This window comes from Pituophis catenifer, unplaced genomic scaffold (genome assembly GCF_029215685.1).
Source record: "Pituophis catenifer annectens isolate HBS135680 unplaced genomic scaffold, rPitCat1.0.hap2 SCAF_2, whole genome shotgun sequence".
NCBI classification, from domain to species: domain Eukaryota; kingdom Metazoa; phylum Chordata; class Lepidosauria; order Squamata; family Colubridae; genus Pituophis; species Pituophis catenifer.
In genome coordinates this window covers 232,849,238-232,864,091 of record NW_027256882.1, presented here as the reverse complement: position 1 = coordinate 232,864,091, position 14,854 = coordinate 232,849,238, and the positions used below count along the sequence as shown (strand labels likewise).

The following is a 14,854-nucleotide window of genomic DNA, read 5'->3' as shown; positions in this document are numbered from 1 at the left end:
ACCACCCCCTAGAGTCGGGAATGTCTAGCACATATGTATGAGTGGAACCTTTACTAATCATGGTATGAATATATTTCCGGCTAAAGACTATACTCCAACATTACTGGATAGGAATCAGGATGAAAACTAAATGTAATTTACATTAAAATGTAATTAAAAATTAAAATAGGTAATTTGATTTTGTCTCCTGTTGTGTATCTGATCATTTTTACTTCCTGTCATATTATCATTCCAATTTGGTGACAATTTGGAAGTCCCTGAGAATTACATATGACACTGGGGCTCAGGGCCTCTCATTCAAAATGGTCCATGAACTCAGGAACTCTCATATAAACATGTGTATGATTGTCGTTTAAATTTTCCATGCTCCTCAGTTAAACTTCTTTGTTCTTACTTTTCTCTTAAGCAAAATAATTAGAAGCACTGGTTTTAAATACTGTTTAAATTTGGGCAGGAGAAGATTTGTTTAGATGTATAATATGGATAATTTGATTATGGCAGGTCTGTGCAGTGAAGTTATGACAACTAAAATATCTCTGTCTTATAAAGTGCTCCCAAGAAAGAACATCATAAGATAAAAATTTTATCCTTGTATATTTGCACTTTATAAACAAAGCCCTTGGCAGCCCAATTGTAACTGATTCCCATAGGAAACAAAGATACAAAATTAAAAGAAAGAAAATACTAAAGAATGAAATATTCATAATATTACAAGTTAACCAGTGGTGGGATTCAGCACCACTGAATCATTGTGCAAACCGGTAGCAGCGACTGCAGGAGGCTCCGCCCACCCCCCCAGACATAATGCACAACTACTGCACACACACACACACACACACACACACACACACACACTCACATATTTGCGAACTGGTAGGGAAGGTAAGTGAATCCCACCTCTGAAGTTAACACTTGTATATTGAGCTATACCTAATCTATATTTATATCTCTCCCAATTATAAACCTTATACAAATCTGTCTAAATAAATTCTATTGTCTCTCACACAATAGGTGAGGAGTCTGAGCCTGTGTGGGAGAATGGTTAGTTTTACCTCTAGATATGGCAAATGTGAAATTGTCCAGGAATTTCTATATGAATAGCACAGCATCTTTAGTATCTTTTCTCAAACAGGTAGGTAGGTAGGTAGGTAGGTAGGTAGGTAGGTAGGTAAGTCAACAGATGACTACCACTACACTAGCTCTCCAAAACAAAAATGGAAGAAAATCTCTAAGGAGTATACATATAAGTAATATGCCTAGCTTAAGTAAAGCAGCATTTCTTGATGTTGATATTTCAACAGCAAAGAGTAGTATAGTCCTCACCACAATGTCAGTGATGGGATCAATGTTTAGGAATTGGTATAATTTGAATTCCAGAAATCCAAAACAATTCAGAAATCCTGAACAATGGTCTGACTCTATGTAAAATTCATCTGTACTATATTAAATTACACCATAAAGAACTATAAAAAATGACAGCTTGCAGTCTGCCCTAAGGACTGGTCTTTGTTGAAGAGATTTCATAGCTATTGAGAGATTTCCCCCAACTTAAAACAGCATTCTGCTTTAAGCATGTCTGCATATCTAGGAATAAAACTGACAGATATAACACCAAAGCCACCAAATATAGTTCAACAGTGTGCCCAAATATTGATTCTTATGACAATTTTTCTATTCATGCTGAATGATATTGTGCTTAATTTGAACATGCTCCATTACATCCTTATTTTAAAGTTGTCATTTTTAGTACTGAAATAAACAGGTTACCATTTTTTCAAGTTATAGTTGTATATGTTTTAAGGAATATATTATCAAAATTACTGCAGGAATACATTTCAACAGAAGCCTCAAAACTGATTCATCCATCACTCCAACCTTGACCATAATAACATATGGCTAAATAATTATAATCTGACTATTGCCAAGAAGCAGAGCTAAAACAGAAATTTCTCACCAAACAAGAAAAAATGCAGAATGCAAAACACTGTGGAGGGGAATGAAAGCCAAATACTTTGATTCATCTTGTATTTTTTTAGACAATAAAATGCTATCATGGTTAACCTAAGCTATCCCAGTAATTAAAAGCACCACAGGACTTGTTGGTTAACAAATATTTTATCCAGAAATCTTGTAATAAAGTACTAAAAATAATCTGGTTTCAAACTGGCAGATGTCAGAGAAATTTCCTTATGGATTTTTGTTTTTCAAAGCTTGTAAGGCTTAGGTTTTCATGTCTGTCAGTTGCATTGATCCACAGAATTGTTAAAGAACTATGTCTTCCTTCTACCCTATGCCAAACTCACATCTTTTAAAGAGGTACTTCAGACAATATCACACAGATCATCAAAACAAATTACACCATACTAAATGCGTCTCTTAAATTTTACTCCCTGTTGGATCAGAAGTAAAGAGAAATATAAAAAAAATATAGTGTAATTCATTTTAAAAGGGTAATAAAGTAAACCTTAAAACTTTTCAAGATGATGCCTCAAAATGAAATTTTACACAATGCTGCTCCAATATACAATATAAATATGCCCCTCAATTTTTTTAATAAGAAAAGGTAGCAAAGAAAAGAAAAAAGAAGGCGCAAGTCCATTGACACAAACTATTAATGCAAGGAAAGGAAAACAGGAGACAGAATACCAAGCACCATAAACGAGCCTGCAAAAGACCTTCATTCAAGATTTTTCCATTTTTACAGCGTAAACTACAGAAAGCAAAAGGGATAAGTGTACGTGACTCTTAGATACTACATTTTCCTTCCACTAATACAAATAAATTTTATGCATTTTGTCAATTTCTCCCTCCCACCATAATCTCCAAAATCGCCACCAACTCATTGTTTGGGATGGTCAGCAGTTCTCCAGCATATATTTTTATGGAAATGCAACAGAGAGAAGAATCAGTGAAAATTGTTTCTCTTTCCACCAACAGGAACTTTCCATGAATTGAATGACAGCACAATCCATTAAATACCAGATTATTTGCTCAGATAAATAGCTTGCTTCATTCTTGATGCAAGTGATAATTTTGTGATATTTGAAATGTTTAAAATTATAATTTTTTAAAGCAAAACTTTCTGAAGTGGGAACAGATCTTGAGTTCATTCAACCTACAATTATCTGTTTCAGTTTTAACCAACAGTTTTATTTATAGAATAACAGGACATGAGCAGTTTTCAATGTTCTTATAATAGAAACAACACTTCATTAGATAAACTAGAAATAAGAGTACATTTGGGGGGGGGGGAATATGTGTATCACCAAAACGAATTTGAAAAATTTAAAAAGTCAGAGAATTATTTCAGGCAGAAAATCATGCAGCAACTTAAATTCTATTAATCATGATTCCATTTAAGCACCCTATCTATATATGACTGCAAGAGTTGTCTGAAATAGGATGTATGTATCTCCCAATCAAAACTAAAACTTGTTTTTAAAATAAGAAAATCCATTAAACTTTCTATGAGGTTCTACCAAAATTAATGAAGTTTAGACAGAGGTCTCTTGTACTCCATTTTTAACAGCTTAAATATAGATATTAATAAAAGTGCATTACCACAGTTTGGGACTGGCTTCTCTAGCAGAGATATCCTCTGGTTGTAGTCATTTATGCAGTAAAAATCCTGAGTTTCTGCTTTTGGAAACTTGGTCTCTTGGAATACTTTGATCCACATAATATCACAGGAACACTTGAAAGGGTTGCCATCTAAAATCCTACAAAAACAACAACAACAAAAATAGATTTATATCAGGATTTTTAAGAAAAAAATTCCCCAAACAACAGTTGACAAATGAAAGGTACTTTAAAATAAGACTAGACAGGTCTAAACAGTGACAAAAAAGCAGATAATAGCATATTGAATTACACTTGTCTCTAATCAGGCCCACAATTAGGATAAGAGGAAAACACTTTTCATTGCTGTCCAAATAATGTATTTATTTTTCCAGATTCTTATGTGGATATTTAAATACAACATTGCCATTGCATGGTGGCTCCTGAGCTTTAATTTAGTAATCAGCTAAGTGTATATATCAATAAAATAGTACTTCTGTAGACCTGACAACATTCATTGGATCAGAATATATTCCCTTTTGCATCTCTGGGAAAGGGGATGCCTCTTCTAAGATGAGATCCCAAACCCTCTTTGTTTGATTTTGCCCAAAATAGTTCTAATCCATTTATCTAGTTTAGACTACAATCTGATCCATCTAAATGTGTTAGGACTATAATTCCTAACATTTTTAGCCACTGCTGCTAGTTTAGACACATTTGGAGAGAAGCAGGTTTGAAAAGTTGTAGCTCAAAAATCTGACTCTGACTGGGAAGAAAAGAATGCCATTTTCTTCAATTCAGTAGAAAAAAAATTATTCTGGATCATGAAGAAGAATCATATTTAATTCTCAGTATACAGTGTCCCATAATACAGTTTTAGATGTTTTCTATTATTGAGGATAAACTGAGCTCCCCCTTATGGTCAAACGTCACAGAAATATATTTCAAGCAAAAGATGCAGAAACTTGAAAAAGAAGTCATCTATGAAACCCTTGGAACAAATGCAAAAATGGCTTACATTTAAGACTACAACAACAAATACTGGACTCTAAGGCTTAGAAGAATATATAAGCTCACACTGAGGAATTAAAATAGACTCTTTATTACCCACTTAAAATTAACACATCCAGGAAAGCTTATTTAATTGGGTACTTAAAGTATTTCTTGTACTTAATGTATAAAGAAGCTAGAATAAAAAAAGAAACAGCAAAAAGTCCAGATGTCTGGCTCAGGCAAGGAACATTATCTCAGCTTTGCTCATAAAAGCATAACCTATATTTCATGAGCTAATTCATTGATGTACCACTTGTTGCCCCTAAGTCATTTTATTAAGATGAAACAATCCAGCACTAATTATAACAATCTACAGGCAGAACATTTGATTTGGTCTTCCAGATCCTTCTGTTAATGTAATCTCATAGAATATTCACAGCAGTTCAGATGTTTTCGAAGCTGTCTGAGTAGATCAGCTCAAATAAATATTCAGATCAAAGAGAGAGTTTTGTAGGTTTGACAAATTTATGCTAATATATTGAAAACATTAAGCAGTCTACTTCCACCTGTTTTGGAGAAACAATAGTTGATTTCAGTGGTGTGTAGGAGAAAAGAAAGCATGTAGACCTCAGTATAAATATACAACTATACCAAACAATCTCTATTCTCAGCTCAATTACACTTTAATTGGAAAAAAGCGGGAACTATATCATAAAGCAAATCTGTATTTGAAATTCCACAAATAGCTTCCAAATCTGGAGAGTTCTCCCTCTCCAATAAATGGATGAATGTGCTAATATATTTTTGTGCATACATATATTTGTGTATATATGTTCAGGAAATAAATGGAATTAATAATTTACAATTATCTGTTTATAAAATAAAGTAGCCCATTTATAAAAAATAATTGCTACAATATTGGCCTATATGAATATGCTTTGATTTCCAACTGTTTAGGAAAAATATCTTCCTATCTGATAAATATGACACTTGTGAAATTAACTGTAACAATACAGTGAACAATAACATTTCTGTTGTGCAAGGAAAAAAGGGTGGATTTGAACAGGCCTGGTATTGTGGATGATGATAGAAAGGAAGAGTTTTAACTACCAAACTTGCAGCCAAATTCTAATCCTTCTGGGACAAGGAGAAAATTTGAAATTTTAAGTATATGACATAGGCACCATGGTAATTCTGGTCAGAAACAGAAAACAACCCAGCAAGATGACTCCTCATGAATTTCTACAGATTTCCAGATTGATTTCTACCACTCTAATTTTTGTTATTTTTAACTGGGAAGATGCAAGTGCAGATAGACAAGCAGGCAGTGGGTGATGCAGTGTGGCATGAGTGTAGCTCAGTAGGAAGGTGAGCAACTACAGTGTGCAGTGGGTGCACATGTGGTGCCATAGTGCAGCACAAATGCAGGTGGGGAATGAGTGCTGCAGAGTGGTGCGAGGAGGTGCGTGCTTTGGCCCAGTACAAGTTCAACCAGGCAAATAGAGGGGGAGTGCTAAAGTGCAAATGTAACCAGGTGGGTCTGAGCTATGGAGTGCAGACAAGAAGGTGCACTATGGAGTATGAGATCTCTGGAATCCCTTACTCAGTAATGTGGATCCTCAGGAGAAAAAGCAGAGTGACTTACAGGAATGTTCTGCAACCTTCCTTGCCAGCTTTCCCATTGACTTTCATAGCCATGGTGATCATGTGACTGTTGCAAGCTTTGTAGTGCGAGCTGGTTGCCAACCACCCAAATCATGTGTCTGTCATGGAGCTGCGACGGTGAAACTTCAAGGACTAATCGTAAGTACCACTAATTCAGCACCACTGAACCTTTGAACAGTCATTGAATTAGTGGTTGGAACCCTAGGATTACCTATACCTTCAATCTATAATCATGGATTGTTCTTGGCTTACCTGGACTGATAGTAATTTTTCATAGTATCCAAACATGGACTAATGAGTAGTTCAGAGTTAAGGAGCCATTGCATGGTAACTGAAGCAAATTCCAGGACTAGCTGCAAAGTGAAACTATTCTTGCAACAATGGCTCTGTTGCTGCAGTGTGGTTAGCCTAAACACAAAATTATTTTGATGCTTGGAAGGGTAGCCACAAGATGCCCTCAACTATATGTTCCCTGGACTGTGTCCCATATGTTAAATACACAGATACACCCAACACACATATTAAAAACACACAGTACTGTGAAACAAAATTTATTTTTCCTAGAAACATAAACTTTAAATGTTTTCTTCCTGGAATCTAAATACTAAAATACTGTGCCTGGTAATAATGCTAATAACATTCATTATAACAACAAACTTGATTTTTCAGAAAAGCAATTACTTACAGATCTGTCAAATTCAGATGGCGGAAAGTCTTCCTGGACAAACTTGAAAGCTTATTTCTGGAGAAGTTACTGTAAAGAAACAGTGTCATAATTAAAATGAGGAAACAAGGGAGTTTTGAGAGACACATCCCAGGAAGTTAAACTCTGTCAAACAACTCCCGTTGATGATCTCCAAAACTGATACAGATTGTATCCTAGCTTGACATCAAGACTGGGCACACATAAACACTGATTGCAACATGTACCTTAAAACAGTTCAGTTCAAGTGAAGGAAAAGAAACATTGGATTAAGTTTTACTCCAAAGATGTTCTCAGATGTTGACTAAACGCTCAATTTATTCATAAGCAAAATAGATGTTTACCATATCGTCTTTGATCCTACATCAAAGATTTTACTTTTCCAAACCCTGGCTAAATCCCAAACAACTCCATCACAGACTTTTTAGAAATACTTTTTTAAACTATGTGTTCACAGCAAACATCATGGAAAAATGGTAACATGAAATCATTAAGCCTTTCAGTTCAATTACATATTTACTGTATTATATTGCAATACACTTTCGCATCTTCCATTACAATGAAAATCAAATGCATTCTTGCTCTTGACTATATTCACATGATTGCATGCACTGTGAGAGGCACCCCTTTACTAAAGAATATTTAAATTTGACAAAATATAAAGATTTCCAGACTAGCAGCACCTTTCTTTTTATTTTCCATAGGAAATATATTCTCACTGAATAAGATATAGGCTCCCTGCCACAATAAAAATGTTGCGAAATGGTGCTTGTCTGAATTTTTTTCAATCCAGATCCACCTACCTGAAGTATATAACAGTAGTTTCCTGCATTCTGTTTTACATCAGGGCCAATTATGAGATGTCAAATATCCAATAAAATAAGGTAAAGGTAAAGGTTCCCCTTGCACATATGTGCTAGTCGTTCCCGACTCTAGGGGAAAGTGCTGATCTCCATTTCAAAGCCAAAGAGACAGTGCTGTCCGAAGACGTCTCTGTGGTTATGTAGCCAGCGTGACTAAATGCCAAAGGAACACGGAACGCTGTTATCTTCCCACCAAAGGTGGTCCCTATTTTTCTACTTGCATTTCTTATGTGTTTTTGAACTGCTAGGTTGGCAGAAGCTGGGACAAGTAACGGGAGCTCACCCCGTTAACATGGCACTAGGGATTCAAACCACTGAACTGCCGACCTTTTAATTGACAAGTTCAGCATCTTAGTCACTGAGCCACCATGTCCCTTAGATCCAATAAAATATGTACATATTAAAAAGTGTACTAACAATGTGCAACGTTACCACTATGTCCTTAGCAGAAAATTTTCTGAACTCATCCATGACATAATAATGCCACACGAATGAAGCAGGAGAATAGAGGGGGATTTTTTAGATAGGTGTTTCATCAGGGTTTGTGTATATGTACATCTTACTTTCTTAAAGTCTATCCTAAAAAACCTTTTTCTTCTTTAATTCTTTTAATTCTTCTGGAAAACAATTGGAAGTGATGCATTTGTTGATTTGCCACCAAAGAGCCTTGCTGGTACAGTGGTCTAAGCCAGTGGTCCCCAACCTTTTTATCGCCGCGGCCCGCTGAGCGCGCGCAGGGGTGGGGGCACGGCCCAGGAGCTTTTGTGCACGGCCCATTGCGCACGGCCCAGGAGCCTTTGCGCTGCAGCGTTCATGTCCCCCGGCCGCTGCGCGGCCCGGTGCCAGGTACTCCACGGCCCGGCACCGGTCCGCGGACCGGGGGTTGGGGACCACTGGTCTAAGCAACCTGTTATTAACACAGCGGCCTGCAATTTACTGCTGGTTCGAATCTCTCCAAGGCTCAAGGTTGACTCAGCCTTCCATCCTTTCTAAGGTAGGTGAAATGAGGACCCAGTTTGTGGGGGCAATAAGCTGACTTTGTATAAATATACAAAAGTATGAAGGCTATTGCTTAACGCATTGTAAGCCGCCCTGAGTCTCCGGAGAAGGGCGGCATATAAATCAAATTTAAAAAAAAAAAATTCAGCAAAGTAATCATTGTGGACTGAAGAAAAAGACATTTGGGGAATAGATAGAGCCAATGAATTGCCCATTCCTATTCTAAACTATACTGAAAATTAACTAGTGTTTCTAGGGTTCCATGTTACGAGCCACATTGTTATCTGAAAACAAAAATAAAAGCTTCTCTTTGTTTTACATCTTAAGAAGAGATTAAAATGCTTAAAATGTTTCTTAACCTTTACCATTCTAGTGGCAGCCAGATGTTTTTGACTAGTATTTGCAGAATTCTCAACCCAATTATTGTTGAACATAGCATATTTGTAGTGAGATAATCAATTTGTAGTGAAGTCCTTATGGCAAAGCTATAATGACACGTTTTGGCAAGATACATCTCTCATGTGAATTGATTGTTCAACTTACATGGACAATAAGGTTAATCTAAAGCTACACTTACAGCTGCATTGGCTAAAGGTGACCTTAGCCAGTATTCTCCTCTATATGCAACCTGTTTCTTATTTTTTAAAACACTTTTCCTTCTTGTCATTATCCTTTTTCTTCCACAAACAGAAATTTTATTATTCCCTCTAGGACAGGAGTGTCAAACTCAAGGCCCATGGGCGAGATCCAGCCCGCAGATGCTTAGATCCGCCCTGGAAACAGCGAAGGACCAGCCCGCAGTGCCTCTGCCAGTGAAAATAGAGTTCTGTTTTCACTGGCAGAGGGTTGCATGAGGCCATCAGGGCCAAAAATGGAGCTCACCCTGGCCACACTACCACCACCCCCAGCCCGCCAAGGTCAAACACAACCCTGATGTGGCCCTCAATAAATCGAGTTTGACACCCCTGCTCTAGGACATATATTTGTCTTATCTTAATATTGTAACACCAAAGCAGACCAAGGAAATGTCAATAAAATGTCTTGGGAACACTTTCCCCTTATAATACCATGGGCCAGCCTATGCATCAGTAACAAAAGTAATAGAAAATATTCTTTATTATGTCTGCACAATAGAAGAATATACAGCAAGATGCAGTGATCTTTTTTGAAAATACAGAAAAGATTTTTAGATTTTTCCATTAGATATTTATTATTCAATTCAATTATTCAATTTATATCCCGCCCTTCTCCTAGTGGACTATTGCAACTGATACTACAGTTTACATTTAGGTAGTGTCTATGGAATATTTAATTTCATTTGTTTACAGTATTACTGATTTTTATAATTATACATCAGCTAAAGACAGCCATTTTGTCTACATAAATTTCACCTGGGTAATGGGAAAAAAGGCAAATATGTTTATAAAAATATTTTATTTAAAGTTCTTTAGAATTTGATACTACTAACGTTGGTGTATATGTCTATATTAGTATTGATATTTTTGAATTATTTATATTGTAGCATATCTGTTTTAAAGGGATTTTAAACGGAATTAAAGAGATCTGATATGAGTTGATTAAAGCCCAAATATTTTTTTTTTAAAAAACTGGAAATTCTTATAATTTATGTCTTATGTTTATTTTCTAAAAAAAAGAAAGTTTCTAAATCACAAACGTGCCAAATTCTTGTTAAGAGAAGACACAGGGAAATTATTAATGTACATTATCGCTATATACATAAATTATTGCTATATATATATATATACATATACATACATACATACATACACACATATATAGATATAAATAAACCCTCCAATAGCCAGTGGAATAGCTTGCACACTGTCACAACAATCTTGGATAGCTGATAGTCAAAACAACATTTCTTCCATCCTTTGCTTTCCTTTCTGCTCATCCAATATCCTCCTCTTTTCTAATGGATGAGATATTTCTATAGAAGTGAATTTTGTAAATGAATCAGCACATAGTTCCTTAGTAGCTATTTGTCCCTAAAGATAGAACTTTTAAAGTCACTTATGTAAGATCTTTAGCCTTTGCTATTATCTGACAGTGGAAATTACTTACATTAAAGAGCAAGATCAGTAAATCACATCTTTATTTAAAACAACATTCCAATATGTATCCAAAAATAGCTGGATATTTTCCAGTCATCATTCCTTCTAATACTAAACTTGGACAGTCCACTGCCATCTGTTTGGCAGCAAACTGTCTAACCATTTTGCTGAAAATGTCATTTGAACAACAGAAAAGGAAAATGAGTATGTATTGATTGGCTGCCATGTGCAGCTCTAGCAATTTATAATACACTCAAATGGGAGGAGGAATTTAGGTCAGGAGACAGATACATAATTAGCAAGAACAGAGTTGTTGGATTAGTTCAAAGGGCCTTTTAGTCAACTTAATCTTTTTATAGTGGTCAGTCAGAGGTCCATATGAAGACATGAGCTTCTGGAATTCCCATACATCCTCCAGCTTGCATTCCCTAACAACTAAAAGTGGATTATACCCAGTATCATTGCAATGGACACAATACCTTTGTAACTGAGTGTGTATATCTAGATAGGAAAATATATATGGGAGGAGAGGTGCCTGGGTATACTGTATTATACCGTTTGGGGGGAGGATGCATACTGATTGGCAATCACTGATAACCAAAAAGTTTAAAAAATCCTTTGCACCTAATATAGGGGAAACATCATATTTGTCTTTTTCCAAATTCTTCTTGCTCTTGTATACAGTGATAGGTGGTCCATGGGGGGTTAGGAAAAGTTGGACACGACTTAGCAACTGAACAACAGTGATATATTCTACCAAGTGGCAACCAGTCGCAAGCTGAATCCAGCAATATAGTATGGAAGACAATATTTTAAATCCCGACTGATAATTAAATTATCCCGCTTGTTCGAAGGTCATAAAGTGGGTCTTCACTTACATGTACTGTAGGTTAATATTTTTCAGGAAAGCTTGGCGTGAGACAAACTTCAAGCCTGAGTCCACCACAGTTCTGTAAAAGTACACAAGCACAAGTTACAATTACTGAGTGATGTATCATCCATCCATTCATTTATTTATGGAGAGTATAGCATGTAACTCAAGGAATTTCAGAATAAATTGTTGTTTTATTTCCCAATTCAACAATCTGTGATGCCATGTGATAAAATTTTCAATTTGCTATAATTACTCATTATACTCAGCTTCATGAATTACATCTACAAATATACAGAGTTGAGTTGCTTCTTTTAAATGAAATAAATGAAGACAATGGCCTATGTAAGACTTCAGTACATTCCACTATAACGTTTACACAAAGTGGGCAAAATATGTCATTTATAATACTAAATATACGTAATTAAAATATATACTTACAAATTTCTCAATCCAGTGTACAGTCCAACATCTATTTCATTTATGCTTTCTAAACCCCGCTGGTTTGCAATATAACTATTTAAAGGGACAAAAAAAAAAGGAAGAGAGAAATGTTACTATGGTAGTACATTATTTTCTTATTTATATAATAGGCATACAAATAGCAGTTGTCTGACTTGGAAATGGGAAAACAGAGAAATAAATTGTTCTTCCATTACAATATGATAGAGAAGGGCAGATTTGCAGAAACATATTAAGTACTATAATATGTTAAGAGGCCCTTTGCAAGATGGAAGCAGGTTAATTTGGGTATATTCTGGGAGTAATGGAGCAATTTGTAATAGATTGTTTGTAAATCAAGGATTCAGTATAGGGTTGCCACTGTGGAGACGTTTATGTAAAATCAATGGTGTGTGGTTGTTGGTGGGTGGGTATGTGTAAAAGGGAAAGAGAGAGGGGGAGAGAGAGGGAGAGATAAGGATACAGAGAGAGAAATGACATTATTCAAGTTGGAGGTAAGGGGAATTCAGTCAAAAAGTTTAAAAACCACTATACAAGTAGTCCTCAATTTATGATCAGAACTGAGCCTAAATTTCTGTTGTTAAGTGAGACATTTGTAAAGTGAGTTTTGCCCTGTTTTATGACCTTTCTTACCTCAATTATTAAGTTATAATACCTGCAATTATTAAGTTAATGACAATGTTGTTAAGTGAATCTGGCTTCCCCATTGACTTTACTTGTCAGAAGGGTTACAAAAGGGGATCACATGAGCTTGGGACACACCAATGGTCATAACTATGAACTGGTTGCCAAGCATCTGAATTTTGATCACATGATCATGGGGCTGCTGCAAAGGTCGTAACTGTGAAAAATGGTCCTGTCACTTTTTTCAGTGCCATTGTAACTTTGAACAGTCACTAAATGAATTGTTGTAAGTTGAGGACTACCTGTACCAGGGTTGTTTGCTGTCAGCTTATTTGCCTGATTTATTAAAAAATATAGCACAAGAAATATTTAACTAAAATAAGTAGAAATTAAGATTAATAACCATAGATATGCTGATAATACAATTTGCATGGCTAGAGTACAGTAAAGAAAATTTAAGGAAGCTCATGCTGAAAAAAAAAAGAGCCTGCAAGACTAGCCTTCTCTTTAGCATTAAATATTAAAAAGAACGCTAAGATTATGTGAGTAGCAATGCCAAACCAAAGCCAACAGACTGAGAACTTGAAACAATAGTAGACTTTATCTTTTTGACCAAAATTTTGTTTTTAAATCACAAGACTGATGACTGTAGTCATGAAACAAACAGACCTTTGCTACCTAAAAGAAAGTTTATGACAGGTCTGCACAAAATATTGAAATGCAGGAATGTTATACTGATAACAAAAATAGGTATTATCAAGGCTGTAGGTTTTCCAATTGTAGCACTTGGCTGTGAAAGCTGGATCCTGAGAAAGGCTGAAGGAAAGAAAATCAATGCCTTTGAATTGTGTGGCACTGCAGAAAATGGTGGAAAAAGACTTTGAACTGCAGCAAGAACAAAACATTGAATATTAGATGAAGGAAAACAGATTATTCATTGGAAGCTTCAGTTGAGATATTTTGGACACATAATGTGAAGTCAAGAGTTATTGGAGAATACCTTGATGCCTGGAAAAATCGAAGGCAATCAAGAAACTGACAGAAGATAAGATGGCGAGATACAATCACTGACATCATGAACAAGAGTTTCTTAGAACTCAAAGGAGCTGTTACTGACAGACTGACCTTGCCAAGTGATATCCAGTGGGACTCAGAGAATTGGAAGCAACTGAAGGAAAAATAAAATTGTATTGGCTGCCTTGCTTAAATGACTAGATATTCAACTTTTTTCTAATAGCTATGCTTCTGGTATGTACTTATTATTTATATATTGAAATGCATTTAAAGAAATCTACTTCATTGTATTGGCTTCTGATGTTATGTAAGTCCACCAAATAGACTGTACAACATACTATTCCTCAAATCATGTTTTATCTTCAGATGTTCCGGCATAAATTAGGATGGTACACATGAATGGTCATTATTCGGTGCCATGAATATCATAGACATCATGTAATAATGAAACATAGCAAGAGGATGAACAAGAAAGCAGTAGAAAAATAAACAAAAATAAAACAGAAATTACAAGAGAGAGGTTTTTTTCACAATGGTTTGCTCATAATCTCCCCTTGCATGGTGTCAAAATCAAATCCTTCAGAAACTTGGGTGCTCATTAAGGGTGTCCTGCCCCAGTCCACAAGCACATGCATGCTGTAAGGAGTTAGATGTGTTTATTCACACAACTACCCTTGGGCATCCCCCAAGTTCCCACTGTGCATGCAAAAGTGTTACAGGCCGTCCTCTTTAAGTCTTTTCCAAGTCCTGGCCAATAGTGGCCTAGTCCGAATGAGCAAGGCAAGATGCTCTACTTAATTCACAGAACCTAAGAGTAGCCCTAGTCCCATCAGCTCACAGCTCCCCACAGTTCAGGCAAGGCAGAGGCAAAGGCAAACATGACTCCAATGAGTTGAAGCCAGATGAAGACAAATATTATGTCACTGAGTTGAAGCAGGACAAAGGACAACTCCCAACAGGTCCAAAGCACAATGAAGAACAAAAGGGTTCCAAACATTCACAGTGAGTTGGAGCATTAGTTCCTCCA

At 35.9% G+C, this 14,854-nt stretch overlaps 1 protein-coding gene across 3 annotated transcripts in view; it reads right to left on the bottom strand.

The window, feature by feature from the left end:
* The window catches only part of NTRK2 (neurotrophic receptor tyrosine kinase 2), a 160,273-nt gene extending 156,579 nt beyond the window's left edge, over nt 1–3,694 (bottom strand). For all 3 annotated transcript variants that reach the window (XM_070935631.1, XM_070935630.1, XM_070935629.1), the window contains exon 1: nt 3,562–3,694. In XM_070935631.1, the coding sequence (XP_070791732.1) occupies nt 3,562–3,679 (118 nt within the window). In that variant the 5' untranslated portion in view covers nt 3,680–3,694. The remainder of the gene's footprint in view (nt 1–3,561) is intronic.
* Between the last annotated feature and the right edge of the window lie 11,160 nt (nt 3,695–14,854).